The sequence below is a fragment of the Archocentrus centrarchus genome, chromosome 12 (assembly GCF_007364275.1).
Source record: "Archocentrus centrarchus isolate MPI-CPG fArcCen1 chromosome 12, fArcCen1, whole genome shotgun sequence".
NCBI classification, from domain to species: Eukaryota; Metazoa; Chordata; class Actinopteri; order Cichliformes; family Cichlidae; genus Archocentrus; species Archocentrus centrarchus.
This window is the reverse complement of record NC_044357.1, coordinates 485,006-507,808: the sequence shown is the minus strand read 5'-3', so window position 1 is coordinate 507,808 and position 22,803 is coordinate 485,006. Positions and strand designations below refer to the sequence as shown.

Sequence of the window (22,803 nt, the reverse complement as noted above, 5' to 3'; positions counted from 1 at the left end):
ATATTAAATAAACAAATTTGAGTTTCTGTTGCTTTACATTAATTTTAAGAACATTATGTTCCCATAATGTTCTACTACTGAGCTAACAGGGGTGGCTGTAGCTCAGTAGGTAGAGCAGGTCACCTACTGATCGGAAGGTCAAGCGGTTCGATTCCTGGCTACTCCAGGCTACATGCCAATGTATCCTTGGGCAAGATACTTAACCCCAAGTTGCTCTCTGACCGTCCTGTTGGAGTATGAATGTGTGTGAATGCTAGTTAATTAAAAGCACTGAGCTTAGTAGAAACATGGAAGTGCTTGTATGAATGTGAGTGCATGGGTAAATGTAAACATGTTGTGTGAGTGCTCTGACTGAGTAGAAAAGTGCTATATAAGAGCTAGTCCATTTACCACTCTTTTCAGTGTCTAAATGATTGTAATGAAGTAAAATGTTTGACTTAATCCCACTCTGAGACCACCAGTAATCTGTGGTATGACTTTTATGTCAAATATTTGGGACTCATTTTTCTGCCAAAATTTAAACTGCTTGGTATTCACACATACGCACTTCCTAAAGCTTTCACTTGTTCACTTTGTATCAAGTGATATTTTTTTGCTAATCGCTGTGTTGTATATGAAACAACCTTAATACCATGCTCCTACATAGCACAGTTCGGCTAAGCGCTGATCTAAGTTTGGTAAGTTTGCATTGTGAGAGATTGTGACAGCAAAAATCCCCCCCATTTGTCAGGCATGTCTTCCTCTCAGTGTTTAAGCAGTGTGTGAAAATCGTCTTATGGCCCTTCTTGGATACCTTGACTCTAGTTTGTTCCCAGCGTTAACAGCTGGGCAGTCTCTTTCCCTTATTGCTTCCAGGTTATCTCTGTTAAAATGATGTGTAAATGTTTGAAGGCTTAAAACAGTAAAAGAAAAAAAATTTGGCACAAAAAATTGGTTTAATTGTTAGAAAATGGCTCTAAATGCTAGTACAGTCATATCAAAATTCAAGTACTTTACAAAGGTTGGCATGGTGTAAAATTATTTTTTTTAAATGATACATTTCTACAGTAAAATTATTATGTTTTATCTGACAGAAATACTAATATAGATTAGCTGTAAGAGAAATGAGAATACAAACACAAATCACTATGCTGTGATTTAAAGGGAAGAACCCTTTGCTGGCCATTTGTTTTTAGCGCCTTTTGAGTCTGTGCTGGGATTGTGGGTGGAGTTGTGTATTCTTGACACTGTGTAACCCTCGCTGGACAACAAGTTCTCTCTGCTTCCATATGATGAATCTGAGGGGTTGCCGCTGGAATAAAAAAAAAAAAAAGATTTGTTCAGCTTTCCCAAAAGCACACACATTTTGACAGAACAGTTCTTGTTCTTACATGTTTGTGGAAGATTCGGCGCAGTAGGCCTGCGTTTAGGGGGCTCAGGTACCTGGGACCAGTCCAGGTCTGGAGAACGAGATCCCTCAGGGCCAAAAACATTCAGTTCTCTAAAACATCCTGTTTCAATCAGCTACATGGAAGATGGAGAAGGAAGTTGAGATTTGAAGATACTGTCTGGATAGACACTGTGATGTACCTAGAAATTAACTCACTTCATTTTGCCAGTTATGGGATTGCTTCCTGTGTTGAACTCGGAGTAGAAGATGCTGTCTGTCTGGTCTAGCTGGACTCCCTTGACTGTAGAAAATTCTTCTATGTCCTGTACATCACTGCAGTACAACCAGCTTGGGCTGAAGGAAAAGACAACATGGAGTGAGTACGAACCTAAATAACTTGTTAAAATGAACAACTTCTACATTTAATCAATTTTGATCTACAAGTGTACAAGTACTTTACATTGTCATATTATATATATATATATATAGATATATATATATATATATATATATATATAGATGGACATCCACCATATATGGGGGTAGGGCTATGACACCCTCTTCCAACCACAGTTCCGCAGGTTTTAGTTATATAGTGCCAAATCACAACAACAATCACCTCAGGTGTTTGAACAAACTCTTCAAACCACAGAACACTAAGGAGGAAATGTTACGTTATTGTGCAAATCTCTCATCTGCTCCATGAGCCCTTCTACAGCCAGCTCAAACAAACCCATTTCCAAGAGACTGGTGATGATCAGAAGATCTCCAGAGAATCAGTCTGGAAGCAGAAATTATGGCGGGACCATTCCACATACTACTGTCACCCAGACAGAGGGTTGCAACTTAGGCTCATGCCAGCCATTGCAATAGGATACAATAATACAATACAATAATACAATAATACCCAAAGGGTTAAAAGATGTTGATGGTGAGGAAGACAAGAAAGGTGTACATGTCTTCTGCCCTCTCAAATACAGCTGCATTGGAATGTAAGAGTCCATCCATTCACTTCTGCTTATTCTATTCTGGCACAGGTCGCCAGCCTGTCACAGGCCCAACACAGAGAGACAGACAACATCCACACTCACGCTTTCAGTCACACCTATGGGCATTTAGAATGGCCAATTAACTTAACCCCAGTAGTGCATGTGTTTGGACAGTGGGAGGAACCGGAGGAACCCACGCAGACAACATGCAAACTCCACACAAAGAGAGAGAAGGAGGGGTATGGGCCACGGCGGAACTGAACCCACCCTCTTACAAGAGGGTGTCAAGCTCCAATTAAGTGACGTGCAGAGTGAAACTGTGTCACCATGGGCTCTGAGCATTTTACATGTGATGAACAGTCACAGGACTCTCCACACCTCACAACACAGGACAAATGTGCCTCAATCAATCAAGGTGCTCCTAGAGAAACGCTGTTAACAATTTCTTCATTATTTTGTTAGCTGAAAAAGTTTTTAAATCTCATTTTAGTTTGGGACCATTAGAACGCCTATATTCTATTAAAGTGCCTTCTCAGATGCCTTAGTTTCCTCACCTCATCCCTAAGGGTAAGTCCAAACACATTTTGAAAAAGTTCATTTCCAACACTTAGACCCCAATCTTGTCTTTCAGTGACTAGCTACAAGCTCATGACCAGGGTGAGGGGTAGGACCACGAGGTGACTAGTAAATTAACAGCTTTGACAACTTGCTCAGCTTCCTTCTGCATCACTGCAGAGCGGTTGTCCAGTTTTCCACTGTCTCACACTGCGTTTCTGCATGTGAAAAAGCCCTTGAGATACTTTAACTCCGCTTAAGGCGCCAACCCAGTTCCCACTCAGTGGGGATTCATAGAGTTTTTGAGTTGCCACCTCACACTTGGTTAGAAACTACCCCAGGGCACAACGAAGGTTACAGAACAACATCATCTGCAAAAAGCAAAGATGTGATTCACTGACATGTCCTCACTATGATACACATGCACAATTTCATGCAGTGGCAATCACCATTTCTGAAATGACTGTTATTGTGGTCATTATTTTTCAATACAAGGCAACCATCAGGGAATGCTAATCAAATTGGCTGAGTTTTTGTTGAACTACAGTTCAACAGGTGCCTAAAACCATAGTCAGACAGTGATTATTGGTTTTTAATAGGTTCCATCCCTCAGCATTTAAGTTACCACATAGTTTCCATGTGTCAAACATGAAGATGTGCTTGCGCTTGCCCGTGACTGAGATATTTGAAAAGTCGAATTAGCAGAAGTGACTGTATCGAGGAAAATAGAAATGACATTCTCCTTTTTTGTGGTTGTGCCAGACTAACACTTAAATTATTATGGAAAAGTGTTATATGTTGATGAAGGTAATTAACAGAAGAAAAACCTGGACTACAATGCTGTTCACACAAGTCCAGACAAGTGTAAGACGTGTAGCTTGGGATGTTGGAATATTCTGGTATCCATCTGATACCATAACATAAACAGAAGCTTATAATCTTAAGCTTATAATATAAGCTTGGCTTATAATCACATGAACTATTTTTTTTCAGCATCCCTCCAAGACAGGATGTTTTTAATCTTAAAGATATTTCACAAAGGCAAGAAAGCAGTCTGATATTTGTTAATATATGCACTGAAGGACATATCCTGGTCAAAAATGACTCCAGGATTCCTCACAGTGTTACTGGAGGCCAAGGCAAGTGCAGGCATTTGACTGTATTATTACTCTGTTAAAGAAGTTATCTGCCATGAAGCAGTTTATTTTGACCTCATTCTACCAATATTTTTCAGGTTTAAAAATGTATTTTTAATCACAATGCAAGTTTTACTTGAAATTAAGTTTACATTGCACTAAACAACATTTTTGTAATACCTATACATATCCATTTACTGGTTAAACTGGTTTGCTGATGTATGTAACAGGTCTCTCTTGTAAATGAGATAATAAGTCTCAAGAGATTTTCCTGTATAAATAAAGGATTAATAAACAGAGTTTTGTTTTTTTTGAAGTTGAGGTCTGGTAAATCATTGGGGTACTTACATCAGGTTTAAAAGGAGCCTCAGTAAGTCCTGCCTCCAGCATCCGGAAATTGATCTCTGAAAGAAAGGATAGATTTTAGGTCGTTTCCTCCTGACTCCTGGCATCCCAGCCTCTTTGTGGGGTCCTTGGTCAATAGCTACAATAGTGGAAAGAGAATGTGCTCACTGCTTGAAGGATGCAATAGAGCTTCTTCAGAAACTGAGGTTATGGATTTTGTAGTATGGGAGGCACAGGTGTGATAACTTTAAACCTCTGTGGTACTGTAGAAGCAACCCTAGCCCTATGCTATTAATTATGTCACCTTTTGCTTCAGGGTAAAAAAAAAAACATTCTTATTGACACACATCAAAGAATAAATGTCTGCTGTACATGGCAGCTGCTTGCTGAACAGCTTGATGTCGTTTGAAGAACTCACCAAAGAGCAGATGCTTTTTGCCTCCTTGCTGAAGTGGTTACCATATGTCACTTGTTCTTTCTGGATCCTTCTCTCCATTTCTGAGGGTTTAGGATGCTCTCCTTTGACCCTGAATGGGGGCTGACCTATAGTCATCTCATAAATCAGACAACCAAGGCCCCACCAGTCTGCACTCATTCCATAATGCTCATGGCCGATCACCTCAGGAGCTGAAATCAGAATGCCAATGAACAGTTTTTATTCTCCACTGCTGACCTACTGCCAAGGCAATATTTTTTGTGTACTTTTTAAGTCTGTATATTTCCATCTAAACACCACTGACTATTAGATGGATAGCCATGAAATTCAGTACACACGGTGCCTTGAGGATCACCGTATCACCATCAGTAGGTCAAAGCACTCACATATCTATGAAAATCAGTAGCTGGAATCTTGAGAACAAATGTACTTCCACATCTTTCTTTTGTATGATGTCAAAGTAATGCTGCCTCCCAAAATATTTAACAGTATTTTGTTATCTTGATACATTTCTTAAATTTACTGAATAGTTTGAATAGATGACACATTTCACAAGCCTTCCTCAGATAAAGACACGTCATTTCTGTTTGCAATCCAAAGACTGCCTAGATGGCTCAAAGTGTAGCTTAACTTCCCTCAGTGCTGGCTCACCCCAAGTCTAAGGGCGCTGTTTGTAATTACCCTCTACAAAATGTAACTAAATCTTTCTCTGCAGCATTTTACCCGAGGGTCTGTCAAGATCTTTTTATCCATCCATTCACTTCCGCTTTCAGGGTCACGGGGGGCTGGAGCCTATCCCAGCTGACATAGGGCAAGAAGTGGGGTACACCCTGTACAGGTCGCAGGGCCCACACAGAGAGACAGGCAACCATCCACAATCACATTCACGCACTCTATGGGCAGTTTAGAGTGGCCACGCAGACACAGGGAGAGCATGCAAACTCCACACACAGAGAGAGAGGCCCAGGCCAAGGTGGAATCAAACCCTGTCCTCCCAACTGGTATTCTAACTGTGAGGCAGCCATGCTAACCACTGCACCACAGTCATTCCATTTCCTGTAAGAGGCTTTGGTTTTTGTCAGGGCATCATTGCTAAAAGAATGTGTTCTTAATGTGACTGACTTGCATGCATTACATTGACTCGCTACACCATCTATTGGTGGCCTGGGACTAAAGGACAGCCTGGTCCTAGTTCTACTTTGGTTGCTACTGTATCTTTACAACACAACACAACACAAAGCCAAGTAATTTGGAGGGTTTTAAACTATTTTTAAAACACAAGAAAGTACTATACAGATTTATAAACTTTGTTTGTGACATACATTTTCATATCTAAATTAAATATAAGGCACATACATATATACTATATTCTATATTAATAAACAGAAGGGTTAATTTTTTAATACTATTCTCTTTGGTGACATTTAGTAAGGACAGAGGGAACTGATGCTACCAGAGCACAGACTCAGTTCTGTCCAGCTTTGGTACAAATTTGAACATTTGTTTAAAGAGATTAATAGAGGTCCATACAGAACAGGAGTGGCCATTTCTCAGATGTTAAACATGGTTGATTACAGGTAGGGTTAGATAAGGGGACAATGAAAATGAGTGCATCAGATGGTTGAACATCCACATGAGTTATTCTTTTTTAATTAAAAAAATGGTTTATACTATTATTAAACCTGGCCAAGGTATCTGATAATAAGTTATGTGCAATAATCACTGGGCTATGGGATTTTCTGCAAAAATCCAAATGATATGACACTTGTAGGGTCTTTACTTTAAAATATAATGCACCTTGAGGCAGCTGTTGTGATTTGGCGCTAAATAAAATTGAATTGAACTGAATTGTCTAGAGACTACTATGAAAATACTGATTGATATATGACCTGCTAATGCATTGGAGGGTCATCTAGGGAACTGAAGGCTGGAATGTTTGCAAGCGACCAGCTTTAGTTGCTTGAGTCACTCGTCTGAAAGTTGAGATTTGATCGCAGGTCCCACCCACTTTTTTTATATATCATTCCCTTTTATGGTCTCTCGTTGCCACGCCACTGCAAATTGCTTCCAGTGTATTCACAGCTTAAAGTTACATACACACTGGAAGCAATTCACAGCGACGTGATGACCACAGACCATAAAAAGTGAATGCCATTCCTTATCTTATAGTGATTATGAGTGAAATATTGACTGGTGACAAGAAGTGGGTGGGACCCAAGACAATTTTTTCTCAACTTTCAGGTAAGCGACTGAAGCAACTACCAATAGGAGTGAAGACCACCACTGATTGACATATCACTAGATATTAAATACAATAGAGGGTTACCTATGCAACTACTGTAGAGCCTGGTGGAACCAAGCGACCGACTGTCAACTTCAAAGCAATGTGTGATGAGTGAACAGCTTCCAGTGTTATTATTATTCTTTGGCTCTCTTCCACAGTTTGTCTTTTGTCCTGTCTCTCTCCCCTCACCCCCTACCAGAGGCAGCAGCTGGCTGCCCCTCCCTTAGCCTGGTTCTGCTGGAGGTTTCTTCCTCCCACAGAGGGAGAGGGAGTTTTTACTTCCCACTTTTGCCAAGGGGACATTTTGATTGTTGAGGTTTTCTTTGTATTATTTCAGGGTCTTTACCTTACAATATAAAGCGCCTTGAGGTGACTGATTTGGTGCTATATAAATAAAACTGAACTAAATTGAATGTCTGCAAACAGACACTGGAACTAGATGGGCTTCAGAAACTGCTGTTCTACTGGGATTTTCCCACACAACCATCTCCAGGGTTTACAGAGAATGATCTAAAAAAGAGAAAATATCCAGTGAGCAGCAGTTTTTTGGGTGAAAATGTGTAGCTGAGAATACCCAGACTGCTTTGAATTGATTGGAAGGCAACAATCAATTAAGGTATACAGAAAAGAAAAGCATCTTTGTATTTTTGCTGACCATGTCCTTTTTGACCACAGTGTACCCATCCTCTGATTTCTATGTCTAGCAGTGTCACAAACTTCAGATCATCTCAAAGTGGTTTTCCTGAACATGTCAATGAGTTTGCTATACTCACATATAGCAAACTTCAGAGTCACCAGATTTCAAGTTAGCAGTGATAACATCACAAGTGCACCGTTGGGCTGTGGTGCACTTGTGATGTTATGATAGTATAGGCCAAAACCTCAGAGGAATGTTTCCATCACCTTGTTGAATAACTGCCCCAATGCACTCTAAATGGTTGATTTAATCATGCATTATTATTTTGGTTGCATTTACTAAACTGAAAAAGGAATTTTATTTTTTTATTTTTTTATTAAAGAAAAAAAATTAGGTCAAATAAGGGCCCCCAGCACATCATTTGTTTAAGCAGTCCATCTGCATGCACTTTCTTTGTATAATGTGGTTTATATGTGGGTACTTTAAAGTCAGTGCATTTTGCAAGAAATCCTCATAGAGTTTGACTGTACACCAGCAATGTTCCATACATACCCATATAAGCCCAGTGTGGCCCACCCTGCCTCGTATCAGATTCCCCTCAGACAGCTTGACAGCCAAGCCCAGGTCAGAGATGCGGATTGTGCCCTTAAGGGAACAAAAAACAAAGAAAGATCCTGTGAACTGGATTCCTTGTTGAGATTATTTTTGCTCGCTGTTGACATATTTTCACTTTTACCCCAGTCAATTTATGCTTCAGTTCTCTCCTGCTGAAGTGAAAGGGAAAATTCTACACCTGTTCCTTCATTCCAAGAATGAAGGAACAGGTGTAGAAGTTTCTAAAATAGATAACAGGTTTTTTTTAACTTCCTCATGCTACCGCTTCTTTGTTTTATCACTTCTGTCACAATACAAATCAACATCATTTTTTCTTGAGAGAACAAGTACATGAATCTGAGAGGCTGCGTGAGAGATTGAGTGGCAGTGCAATCAGAGAGATTCATTTCAGAGCTAAAAATAGCCAGAAAGCAACTGCCATCTAGTACTTTCAGAGGCTATTTATAGCACATCAATCACGGGAAACAAATACTGCGTATTGTAGCTGTAACATACCGTGGTCATCCAAGAGAATGTTTTTCTGGCTTCAAATCTCTAGTAGATCAAACACAGCATTTAAAAAATACTTTCAGACCATCAGAGATGTGACTTGCATGTGGAAATACACTTACCTGTATAATATTGACTTCTGGTGGAGGTGAATTAAACCACAACAGATTTCTCTGCAGCGTAGAAACGTACCCTGGCTTGTCTAGGCCAGGTGCTCCCATGTAATTTATGTGAAACCTCAGGTCAACTACCCACCCCGCCGCTCATCATGGTCAAAACCATACAAAGAGCTGTGCTTGGTCTGGTAAGTAGATGCCAGATTCACCTGAACATTAAAAAAAGAAAGAAAAAATCAATGAAAAAAATTTCACTTTACAACTTTTGCACTGTAAACCCAGATAAGTTGAATCTACTAAAAAACCAAGGTGCCTTAAATTTTTTAAGTAATGAAACAGTTATTTACTCAGGCCTGTTAAGTAAGCACTACTCCATTTCCAATTGAACTAAATTGTATGTTCTAATTGACCAAACTTATCTTCTATATTCATGTCTTTTGATCAATCAGTTGCCCCTATCCTTTTCATGGTTGTGTGGGGGTGGTGGGGGCTGGAGCCTATCCCAGCTGACAAGGCAGTAAGGTGCAGGGTACACCCCTGTACAGGTCACCATCCCTGTTGACAGGGCTGACACAGACAACCATTCACACCTTGGGGCAATTTTAGAGAGACCAATTAACCTAACCCCAGTAACTGCATGTCTTCAGATTGTGGGAGGAAAACCCACACAGACACAGGGGGGTACATACATGAGTCCACACAGCAAGAGTCCCAGGCGAAGGTGGAATTGAATTGCAGACTAGCAGATAGCTATTCTACCTGTGAGGCAGCAGTGCTAACCATCATGCCACCATGCAGCTGCTCATTAAGCCAGTCTGTTAAAAACTGGTATGAACTAGATTTTTAGCAGGTGCAAAACTTGATGATATTAAGTTGTTTGAACTCAAACACATGATTACAATAAGACAGACCATCAAAGAAGTACAGTCTACTCCAGCAATTAACAAGTAATGTTCACATTCCTAGGGCAATTTTAGTAATATGAACTCAATATTTTCAAGTGGAATCAAAAATCTGGGTTTACAGTGTGGTGACAGTTCCAGCCCAACCTATGTGAGTAGAAAAAAAAAATATTAGAAACAATTCAGTATAATGCAGTGGGAGTACACCACTCACGATGAATGAATGCCAATCAGAACGTATTCAGTTCAATTTTATTTATACAGTGCAGTCAACAGTTGCCTCATGGCAGTTTTGTGGGTGGCTGTGGCTCAGGAGGTAGAAGCAGGTAACCTACGAATCAGATGGTAATTCATCCACCATGTTCCTAAGATTTGTAAGTGCCAAATACAATAACCCCAGTTGCAGGAAATTAGAGGTCATCCAGGTCATCATCTTTCAGTCATTCCTGCAGTTTAACTAATTGTTGTGTGTCATCTGGCTTCATGGATAGATAAGCTGGGTAATCATCTTGCATAGTAATGAAAACATATGCTATGTCTTTTAGTAATACTGTGTAAGGGAAGCATGTATAATGTAAATAGAATTGGTCCTAGCACAGAACCCTGTAGAACTTCATAATTAACATTGTGTGTGAAGAAGACCTCCATTTACATAACAACCCGGATTCAAACCAGTGTCAGTAGAGCTACAACGAGCTCTAGTCATTTGACCTAAAAATTTATGGTCAACAGTATCAATGCTGCATTGACGTCCACAGTACAAGTACAGTCAGCGGCCATAAGAAAATCATTGTAGAAGAAGAAATTCACGAAGCCATTAACTAGTTAAAAGTATTCTTGGATCAACAGAGCTCTGACTCTTTGTCAGCCTGGTCTGCAAGTGGCTGAAAAGCGGCTAAATTGTGTGCAGCGCTTGTTGTGTGTGTGTGTGTGTGGGGGGGGGGGGGGGGGGGGGGGGGGGGGGGGGGGGGGGGGGGGGGGGGGGGGGGGGGGGGGGGGGGGGGGGGGGGGGGGGGGGGGGGGGGGGGGGGGGGGGGGGGGGGGGGGGGGGGGGGGGGGGGGGGGGGGGGGGGGGGGGGGGGGGGGGGGGGGGGGGGGGGGGGGGGGGGGGGGGGGGGGGGGGGGTGTGGGGGGTGGTGGTGGGTTGGGGGGGGGGGGGGGGGTGGGGGGGGGGGGGGGTGGGGGGGGGGGTGGGAGGGGGGGGGGTGGGGGTGGTGGTGTGGGGGGTGGGGGGGTTGGGGTTGTGGGTGGGGGGGGGGTGGGGGGGTTGTTGTTAATGGATTGCAGATTTTGTATGTATTTTATATTTGTTTTATCTATTTACGTTTTTGTGTGCAATCTTTATTTTATTTTACTTGTTTCCATTCTGTATTTATTACTTATCCTTTTTTGATTGCAAAAGCAACTGTTGTGTAGTGCGCCTGAATCTCACTGAGTATGCTTAATATTATTCAATGACAGTAAAGGAAATCTTGTAACAATGTGGCACATAGATTTGTTTTTACATTGTTTGGGGCAGACAAAGTAAAGATTAGAGCCAACTTTGTTTATACAGACAAGCACTTGGCAAACAAATTGCTGATGGTGTTAAAAAAAATTGTGCAAGATAATAGACACCCCCCCCCCCCGACACCCCCACCCCCCAGACAGAACACTGACGAGCATATAACTGCAGCAGTCCTCACCAACAAAGCGACTGTCCAGTTCCTCCCAGTATCTGTTTCTCATTGAGAGCCATGGTCTCGCCTTTCCTCTCTTCACGTGGGTTTTCTCCAGCTTTTTGCATGCATACATCATTCCTGGGAAACGCACCTGACATGCCCACACCTTGAGACAAAACAGAACACAATTGAATGACAACACTGTTGTGGGTAAATCTATCTAATGCTTTTGCCAGAGCTGCTCAATCTCTCAAAAAGTAATGAGGTGCTTGAAAGTGGAAGCAGTGAAACTGAAGAGAAACAGAGCGCTGTAGATCAGCACTGTAAAAGACTAGTCTGAGAATTTGTCCAAGGAATGCATATGTGAGATTGTGAGATTTGAAAACTAATTTACAGTGGTATGAAAAGGTTTGGGCAACCCTGATAATTTTCATGATTTTCCTTTATAAATCATTGGTTGTTCGGATCAGCAATTTCAGTTAATATCATATAGCAGACGAACACAGTGATGTTGAGAAGTAAATGAAGTTTATAGGATTTACAGAAAGTGTGCAATAATTATTTAAACAACATCAGGCAGGTGCAGAAGTGTGGGCACCCTTGTCATTTTATTGATTTGAATACCTTTAGCACTGATTATTGGAACACAAAATTTGTTTTGTAAGCTTCTTGACCCTTGACCTACATACTATAGGTGAATCCAATCATGAGAAAGGGTTAAGGTGGCCAGTTGCAAGTGTTTCTCCTCTTTGCATCTTCTCTGAAGAATGGCAAAAAAAAAACAAAAAAAAACAAACTCTCAAATGACCTGAAAACAAAGATTGTTCAACATCATCAGAGATTTCAGCTGTTAGTTTCCACTGTGAGGAAATGGAAGACCACAGGCACAGCTCTAGTTAAGGTCGGAAGTGGCAGGCAAGAAAAATTGCAGAAAGGCAGAGGCGAAGAACAGTCATAGTCAACCCAGAGAGCAGCTCCAGAGACCTACAACATCATCTTGCGCAGATGGTGTCACTGTGCATCATTCAACTATTCAGCACACTTTACACAAGGAGAGGCTGTATGGGAGAGTAATGCAGAAGAAGCCTTTTCTGCACAGACGCCACAAACAGAGTCGCTTGAGGTTTGCTAAAGCACATTTGGACAAGCCAGCTTGATTTGGAATAAGGGGCTGTGGAGTGATGAAACTAAAATTGAGTTATTTGGACATAACAAGGGGCGTCACGCATGGAGGGAAAAGAACACAGCATTCCAAGACAAACACTTGCTACCCACAGTAAAATTGGTGGTGGTTCCATCATGCTGTGGGGCTGTGTGGCCAGTGCAGGTACTGGGAATCTTGTTAAAGTTGAGGGTCCACATGGATTCCAGTCAATATCAGCAGGATCTTGAGGAACAATGTTCAAGAATCAGTGACAAAGTTGAAGTTTGCGCCGGGGCTGGACACTTCAACAAGGACAACGACCCTAAACACGCTCAAAATCTACTGAGGCACTCATGCAGAGGAAGAGGTACAGCGTTCTGGAACGGCCATCTCAGTCCCCAGACCTGAATATTATTGAAAATCTGTGGTGTGATTTAAAGCGGCTGTCCATGCTCAGAAACCATCAAACCTGACTGAACTGGAGATGTTTTGTAAAGAAGAATGGTCCAAATACCTTCAAGCAGAATCCAGACTCTCATTGGAAGATATAGGAAGCGTTTAGAGGCTGTTATTTCTGCAAAAGGAGGATCTACTAAATATTGATATAATTTTTCTGTCTGGGTGTCCAAACTTATGCACCTGCCTAATTTTCTTTAAATAATTATTGCACACTTTTTGTAAATCCTACAAACTTCATTATACTTCTCAAATATCACTGTGTGTGTGTGTGTGTTTGTCTGCTATATGATATATTAAACTGAAATTGCTGAGACGAACAGCCAATGATTTATAAAGGAAAATCATGAAAATTATCAGGGGTGCCCAAACTTTTGCATAACACTGTAAAATTAAAAAAAAAAAAAGAACTGAAGTGTTAATTAAAGAACTTGAGGTTACTGAAACAGTCCACTGAATAGGAAAAAAAACTGAAATCCTATTAACAACATATGATAGCATGTACTGCAACATGCTTAGCGGTCCAACTAATAGAATGAAGTGAATAAAATTCATCTGAGTGTCCTGCTTTGTGATATGTGGTAGTAGTCCAGCAGGCAGTTTAGTTTTTATTTGCACAGATGTTTGTCATATATGTAGCAAAAAACAGACCAATGTACTACCTAACAGAGTAAATGAGAACACGTAAAAGATTTAGTTTGATTGAATAGAATAATTACATATCATCATGACAAGACTGATCAAGTCTTTAAGGCAACATGACTAAAGTCTTACCTCTCCAAACCCTCCTTTTCCCAGTAGTCTGTACTGTCTAAATGTGCGTTTGTTGATGGGCTGCCTTTGAAGAGACAAACATGTTGTTTTCATTCCAAAATTAAAAAAAAAAATATATATATATATATTTTAAAAAGAACTGTGAATAGCAGCTGCCCAACTAACCACTGATCCATGAAACAGTTTTTCTCATTATCCCTGCTGTGCATTAACACACATCGCAATAGTGTTACTGACCTCTCCAGCTTCTTCCACTGTAGAAAACGATCAAAGAACATGCTGTCCTGGTACTGGATGAAGGGCTTGTCGCTGAGGTAATCGTGTAGGTCTCTAATCCAAGAAAGAGAGATGAGCTCCATCTGCTCCATTGTTCAGCAGTTTTCAACAACATAATCTTACTAATGAAATATTGTCTATAGAAGTGAAAAGGTAATCTTCCAGTAATTTAGCAGTATCACAATGTTAAACTGTTAAAAATAAAACATAGTCTTGATGTCAGCATTAGTCTGCAAAAATCCAGTCAAGTCAGTGGTTAGAATTGCATACAGTCGTGTGAGAAAAAAAATCACAGGTCTCTCTGCAGTCTTATGAAAAATTAAGTACAGCCTTAATTCCTCCATGGTGACTGAGAAGGAAAGCAGCGGTCTGGTGCTGCTAATCATCAGCAAGTGTGACCACCTCTATAAAAACCAAAGTTAAGGCTGTTTGTTGGTTTGAAGGATTCAGCTCTGCATTAACACAATGTCACAATCTTCCCAGTAATCTGTCCCAGAAAATTTACTCGAAATCAGACCGTGCAATATTCAGGGAAATAAAAAACAAACAAAAAGAACAAGAGCTACATTTCAGACTCTACAAGCCTCTGTTAGCATGTTAACTGTACAATACGCCTATGAATCACAGTGGTAGAGGGATGATGATTTGGGTTTGTTCTGCAGCCACAGGATAATAATCTAAGCACACTAGCAAATCTACGACAGATGGCTGAAAAAGAGAAGATAGATATCAAGATATCTTCAAGATATTACTGCTAGAGGTGGTTCTAGTACTGAATCATGGGATGTATTTAGATTCACCGGACTGCATAGCATTCATGAAAACTTTCCTTTTAACACGACTGTATATAACCAGACAGGAGCGGATTAACTTACTCGCTGCAAACATGGAAGACATCACCACAGGGATTGAACTCTAGTCTCTGTCTGCAGATTTCTCCATGCCTCAGTAGAATGGGCACACACTGAGTGGACTGAGACAACATGATAAACTTGGGTAAAGCAGTGCATAGCACAATAGCAGAATTCTTGTTTTAAACTACAGTGGGGAAAGTTAAAAAAATGTTTGCAGGTGTAAAATATCCAAGTTTTCCACATATGTTGTCACACCTGCCTCATGAGGAATTTTTCGATTATGCTCTGGCCAAACTCTTTCCTTGTCTCATCTGACTTAGTCTCAAAGGCATCCTAAAGGGGAAAAAAAAGGGGAGAAAGATTGTTTGCATGTGTAGATGCACAATATTAGTGTACAGGTCAGTTCTTCAGAGGGTTTAGACAGTTAAATCTAGTATCAGACAGGAGGCCTGATAGTAGTTTTTCCAAATGCTTTGGGATACCTACTGCAACATTTAAGTGATCAGATGTGAAAATGCCCACACTGTGGTTAACTTGCAATGACTGTGTCAGGGAATAATTCATTGCAAATAAAATGGAAAGTTATTTTTCGTGTAATTGTGTAAACTCAGGTGGTTAAAATGTTTTAGACGTTCCTCATCATCTGACTTCCAAACCGTCTTGACTTACTCATTCTCTCAGATGATGAATGCCTACTATATTATCCTCTGGGAATGACTGACTGTTATTGTGTATCAGATGCTGAAGAGAAATCTGTTTTATATTCCAACTGTAAAGCAGTTGTTTACAATTTACATGTAATATTAGGGGCCTAATGTTTTTTCTTCCAATGGCTACAACACAGCAAAGAGAAAAATATTACAGGAACAAAACAGCGCTGAGGGTCATCAGCCATCCTCATGCTGGTTTTGGTCTGACTTTCTCAGTAATTTCAAACTTAATGCTATCCATCTGTGGGCTCTGCAGGTGATAAACAGATGGAACATCCAGGATGTGATGAACTGCCAGTTGTAGTAATGCTAGAAGTTTTGGGAGCACAACTTTTCAGTTAAGTTGAAACAATCTATTTTGATCACAAATACATATGTAACTGTACAATTTCACACATTGTTTTGACAAATTTAAAAGTACTTATTTTAAATTCCTAGGTTATAAACATTTTAAAACCTTCAAAAAGCTATTGATAAAATGAGAAGAAACAAGCACTATGATTTGAGCGATCCCTAATGTAATTGTACCCCCAACTTGAACACATCTGTCACTCCAGCTGCTCATGTCACCACTGTCACATCGTCCTTGTACATGCCCTACACCACCCTCACATACTTCTCTCCCACTCCTTCCTCATACACAGTTCTTCTCTTGGGAGAGAAGAACTATATCCACTAAGACATGGTGCAAGTCCTTCTGATCTTCTCTGTACTTCTCCATCCATCCATTCATCCATCATCCATGGATGGGGTGGCTGTAGGAAGGAGAAAGGGCAGGTACCCTACTGATTGGAAGGTCGGCAGTTCGATTTCTGGCTGCTCCAGTCTGCGTGCCAAAGTATCCTTGGGCAAGATACTGAACCCCAAGTTGCTCTCCGATGCAAGCGTCGAATGTGTGTGAATGTTAGACAGTAAGCACTTAGCTTAGTTAATCATGGAAGTGCTTGTGTGACTGGGTAAATGTGTTGTATGAGTGCTCAGACAGAGTAGAAAAGTATAAGAACTAGTCCATTTACCATTCTCTTATCCAGGTGCATTCTGCACAGGTCGCCAGCCTGTCACAGGGCTAACACAGCGAGACAGACAACCACTCATGCCTATGTGACCAATTAACCTAACCCCAGTAAGTGCATGTCTTTGGACTGTGGGAGGAACCCATGCAGACACAGGAAGAACATGCAAACTCCACACAGCGAGAGGCCCGGACCAAGGTGGAATCAAACCCAGACCTTCAAGATGTTACTTCAGCTGTGAGGCCATCTCGACACCATGCTGCCTCCATCAACACTCAGCAAATATTTCATCTGTAGCCTAAGCCATACAGCTGCCCACTAATCATCACCTCTCCTAGCTTAAATTACTCTTTTCCATAACTTGATGGTATGGCTCATCAGCTTGATCATCTTTAGTACTACAGTTCTGCACATCACCCTTGTTCTTGTACAGTACACTTCTTCTCCATTCCTCAGGTATCCTCACACTCTCCAGGACAGGAGTTAAAGAATGTGGTTAAAAGGCTATTGCTCTCCATCCTAGACTTCTCCAAACCTCCACAGCTATGTCATCTGAACCAACCACTTTTCCACTTCATGGCTGTCTTCATAGCCTTCCTAGTCCTCTTCGTAGGTACTCTTACTGCCTCCCTATTAATCCTTTACACTTCTTTATTCACTACTTTTCAACCATCCATCCATTCATTTTCCCCTCTCTCTCTCACTTTCTTCATTTTTCAGCTCCTCAAATGATCCTCTCCATCTTCTCAAGCTACACATCCGTACCAGCTCAGTCTCTCTGTCTAGCAAACTCATGTAAGTTCTTTTCTCCTTTCTTGGAGTATAGCCTCACATACATGTCCTGTCCCCCCTCCCCTCCAGCCGGCCGCAGCAGATGGCTGCCCCTCCCTGAGCCTTGGTCTGTCAGAGGTTTCTTCCTGTTAAAAGGGAGTTTTTCCTTCCCACTGTCACCAGATTGCTCACAGGGGGTCGTTTTGATTATTCGTGTTTTTTCTCTGTATTATTCTAGGGTCTTTACCTTACAATATAAAGTGCCTTGAGGCGACTGTCTGTTGTGATTTGTAACTATATAAACAAAACTGAATTTAACTGAATTAAATACACGTCTCTACAAGCCTTCTTCTTTGCCTTCTCCACTTCTCTTTTTTTCCAAGCCTTTCCAAGCCTCAAACCTGAATTGCCCCCAATGCATGTGTGAGAGAAGGTGCTTAGGTATGGAAAAAGTACTTGCATGAAAATGTGTGCAATTCGGCAAATGAGTGTTGTAGTAAAAAGAGCTTTTAGTGCTCACCATAGTCTATACCTACCCAACACATCCTCATCGTCTCTGTTCCCTTTACCTTCGTACACACATACTTTTCCTTCAAGATTACTATTTTGCTTCCTATCGACACCATGGTAGAACAGTTTGAATCCACCTCCAGTGCTCCTGGCCTTGATTCCCTTCCACTTGGTCTGCTGCATACACAATATATCTATGTTCCCGCTCTCCATTATATTAGCTAACTCTCTCCCTTTACCTGTTACAGTCCCTGTATTTAACCTCCCTACTGTCACCTCCACACTATTTCCTTGTCTCTCACTGCCTTTGAACATGCTTTTCTCTTCCCTCATCTTCACCCAACAGTGCAATCATTTTCACCAACACCCTGCTGCACAAGTGGCAGTCATTTTTAACCCAGCATTGAAATCATTCTTGATAATCTGCATATTTAATCTTGCAAAGATTTTATGCTGAATGCCCATCCTGATAGAGCCCTCTGCATTTACCCAGGCACACAGTATCTTAAGTAGGCATATTTATAATTCTTATATATTTTTGTCATTTTGACAAAAATTTCTAAACATTTTGAGTACCATGTTCACTCTCAAACCAGCAATGAATTATTCACCGACACAAAAATTTCGGCACATGAATTAAAGGTTCTGAAAAACCGATTCAATTACTATTTTGTCTGTTTCATGCATGTCTGTTCTGCAGCAGACCTTTGTCTTTGTTTACAAAAATAATTGCCATCTCAAACATTTTTATAAAGGTAAAACTTTATAACTGAAAGTATAAGAGAAAGTGAAATTGTAATTGTTTATGAACTTGTTTTTCCAGTATGTGTTGGTTTTGTCCTACATCCTAGCCCTGTTTAATTGACTTGTTTCTTGCTATTCTAAAAATGTACAGTATAATGCACAGTCATGACTGGAAAAGGAGTCATAGTAGTTACAAACTTTATGACTCAATTTAATTCAAAAAGCTTTTCCTGCACTGCCCTAATTACCTTATTTTTCTACAACATTTGAGACACAATTTTCATTTGCTTTATCCAGTTGTGTAAACCCAACTGGTAATCCAAAAGGCAATCCATAGCGTTGTTTTTTTAAAGTTACTAAACCAAATTTAGGTGACTGTAGCTCAGGCAATAGAGCAGGCCATCTACTAATTGGAAGGTTGGTGGTTCAATCCTTGGCTGCTCCAGTCTACATGCCAAAGGATCCTTGCTTTATGTTCGTTGGAGTGAAAATGTTAGAAAACCACAAAAAGGTGTTTGTATGAATATAAGTGAATGAGGCATGTTGTATAGAGTGCTTGAATAGAAAAGTATTATATACCAACATATTTAATTGTCTTTACCTTAATGTTATATAAATAAAATATTGAAATTTATGCTCTAGGTATAATTTGGTTACAATGCAAGTGATTTTTAAGGCCCAAATTTTCTTTCAATTATTAAGAGTTGGTTTTCATGAGGTTGTTTAATATTTCAGTTATACAGAAGCAGTGGTAGCACTGCAATTTCATTATTTTATGCAGGCAAGAGCAATATAACCATAGCTTCTCAAATAATATTCTACAATTACTGATATTTAAATGCAGTTATTTCAATATTTTTCAGGACTCATAGTCCTATAAGCAAGTTTTCCACAGTTTGTACCAAAGCATCCTGGAGGGAAATGTAGTTCTGCAGGTCAGGCCGACTCCGACAGAAGAGCTGAAACAGTTTCTTGCCAATAGGCTGCTTGACACATAGACTATAGTAGTCTCGTTCTAATGGAGAAATGTAAAATGAAACATGGTGTGAAATCACACAAAGAACCAAAACTTTTTTAGACTCATGAGACACACTTGGACACACGCACACACACACACCTATATTCATGGCCAGGTCGATGCACTGGCTAATGTGGGGAAAGCGAAGCATCTCTTTCCATTTCCAGCTCCTTCCTTTGTTCCCCCCACCTACAGGCAGCAGGAACACAGGAAAAAGAAAGTGTTTCAATTTGTACACCACTCTGCATTTATTCATGAGTTAAATGCCCCCCCGCAGGTGACTGCAGATGACTGCAGATGATCCTCTCCATCCTCTCAAGCTGCAGATCCTTACCAGCTCAGTCTCTCTGTCTAGCAGACTCATGCAAGTTCTTTTCACCTTCCTTAGCATCTAGCCTCACATGTCCTGTCCCCCTCCCCTCACCTCCAGCCGGTCACAGCCAATGACTGCCCCTCTCTGAGCCTTGTTCTGTCAGAGGTTTTTTCCACTTAAAAGGGAGTTTTCCTTCCCACTGTCACCAAGTGCTTGCTCATAGAAGGTAATTTTAACGGAATTTTACCTTACAATATAAAGCGCCTTGAGATGACTGTTGTGATTTGACGTTATATAATAAAATTGAATTGAACTGAGTGTTGTGAATACACATAATCAAAGTGATGGAATAACTCAGACTGACATGTCAATCAGCAGTGTGTCATTATCATGCAAATGCACACATGTCTAGCCCTTCAGGTTTCAGACAATAGAATGCTCCACTACAATGAACAGACTATAAATAGCTCCAGGAAGAAGTAAGCAAAGCCTGTGGAACCACATTACTCTGCAACGTATTTACACACTGTCAGTCATAGTTTGCATTTAAATTTCCACGCTCCATTTTTATTTCCCAGCTCAGGTAACAGCAGATGCATTCATGTTTCTTTCAGGGAGAATTTTACTTTAATGAGAAGTGCCACATTGTTTAACTGTGAGTTTTATCCCAAACTGAAAGGCTAAGGAAAAAAATAAAACAGACTATGTATAAGACTTATCTTGATCAGTTTTATTGTACATCAGTGTTCAACACTCTGCTGGGAAATCCCTGTCTTGACATAGCCCATCTAAGCACTGCTTCTGATAAAGATGATTTCCCAAATTTAAAGTCTAAAATGTACAAAAATTTACCTTTAACAACACTATGCACCAAATGTTAAAATAAGGCCCCCATTTTGTCTTAATGTGCAGTAATTCAGAAGTTGTCAGTAGTTCAGCATGTCATAATTTGACAAACTTTCTAAACTTTTCTTTTCTTACCTTCTCTGGCTCTAACAAGAGCAGTATTTGCCACAATGCTTTCAATCTCCATGTAGCAGTGTGCCTTTGCCCTATAAGTTGTGTACTAGTCCAGTACTGCACAGTATCCAGCCTTTATGCATTGACTGTAGTAAGAATAACAGTTCTCATCAGTATCCAGCCTTCATGCAGTGACCTTGGTAAAAAATACAACTTCTCAGTAGCCACAGCAAATGGCAGCTATTACAGGTGGAAGAGCTCAAATAGCAAGGTGTGTTGTCTAACCTGCAGTACCTGAGTCACTAATGAATGTGGGACACTTAATGTATGACAGTGCACAGAACACTCCCTTAGGCAGAGAGGCGGGACAAAACACTGAAGGTGTCAAGAGCATACAAATAATTAATAGAGAACTGTAGACTCCTCCAGACTCCAGTGATGTGATGGATTTTCAAACAAAAGTAAAAAAAAAAAACAAAAAAAAACCCATAATTTTTAGAAAAAGATTTTTTTTTAAATGTTAATCTTGACCATTCTTAATCAGCAGTTATCAGAATTTAAAGTATTGTGTGAAAATGCTTTGTCCCATTTTCACTGTAAGGAAAGTTCAGGTTTTGGCCACCAAATGTGACCATATTTGGGCCAGAGATGAACTTGTCAGCTATTACTAGCAAGACTGGTTAAAACGTTGCATACAAATACTGTATGTACATAACACTGTAAATAACACTGTAAAGCTGCATCCACACTGGAAGAGATTTACTCATCACACATCGATTTGAAGCTAACAGTCAGTCACTTGTGGACATTTCAGGCTCCATTTGTGTAGGTAACACTCAAAAAATATGTACCAACAGGCCATATGTCAAGCAATGCTATGCTTTGCTTCCATTGATGGTTGCTTTAAACTGTCACCAATGGCTATTTCTCCCATAGTTGCTGGAGGTTGCTGACTGTCATTCATTAGTGGTGGTAAACTCGGTTCATTTTATGAACTCGGGTTAATCTGAGTGACTCAGTAATGTAATCCAGTTAACTTGAGCCACTGAAGTCCCCAAACCCAACAAAAAGTCCCCAACAATGCAAATGTGCAAAAGGTAAAAATTGAATATAAAACAATAAAATACAGACATATAAATAGAAAAAAATGCAGTATGAAAATTAGAAAATAGACTAAGAATTCAATATTTTAAATAGCTATATAAACAAAAACAAACAAGGTTAAAAAAGCCTAAATGTGCAAATTACAATGGCATGTGCATAAAATAATTAAATTAAATTTTATTTATATAGTGCCAAATCACAACAAACAGTTGCCTCAAGGTGCTTTATATTGCAAGGTAAAGACCCTACAATAATACAGAGAAAACCCAACCCAATGACTGGTTGGGGGTGAGGGGAGAGACAGGACAAAAGACACACTGTGGAAGAGAGCCAGAGATTAATAATAACTAATGATTAAATGCAGAGTGGGGTATAAACAGAGTAAAAAGAGGTGAATGAAAAAGACACAGTGCATCATGGGACCCCCGCCCCCCCCAGCAGCCTAGGTCTATTGCATCATAACTAAGGGATGGTTCATGGTCACCTGTGCCAGCACTAACTATAGGTTTGATCAAAAAGAAAAGTGTTAAGCCTAATCTTAAAAACAGAGAGGGTGTCTGTCTCCCGAATCCAAGCTGGGAGCTGGTTCCACAGAAGAGGGGCCTGAAAGCTGAAGGCTCTG

The 22,803-nt window shown here is 40.4% G+C and overlaps 1 protein-coding gene across 1 annotated transcript; it reads right to left on the bottom strand.

The window, feature by feature from the left end:
- Positions 1–1,092: 1,092 nt before the first annotated feature.
- On the bottom strand, positions 1,093–21,336 carry LOC115789339 (G protein-coupled receptor kinase 5-like). Its single transcript, XM_030742713.1, is given in 25 exon segments — positions 1,093–1,291; positions 1,351–1,400; positions 1,402–1,503; positions 1,586–1,599; positions 1,602–1,717; positions 2,216–2,220; positions 4,398–4,467; positions 4,469–4,533; positions 4,813–5,021; positions 8,300–8,396; positions 8,839–8,883; positions 8,885–8,900; positions 8,978–9,027; positions 9,030–9,052; positions 9,055–9,109; positions 9,111–9,143; positions 9,145–9,180; positions 11,563–11,700; positions 13,909–13,972; positions 14,146–14,238; positions 15,060–15,157; positions 15,294–15,371; positions 19,689–19,801; positions 19,904–19,993; positions 21,099–21,336. Coding segments are annotated over 25 exon segments (1,866 nt in total). The 5' UTR covers positions 21,151–21,336; the 3' UTR covers positions 1,093–1,137.
- Positions 21,337–22,803: the final 1,467 nt, after the last annotated feature.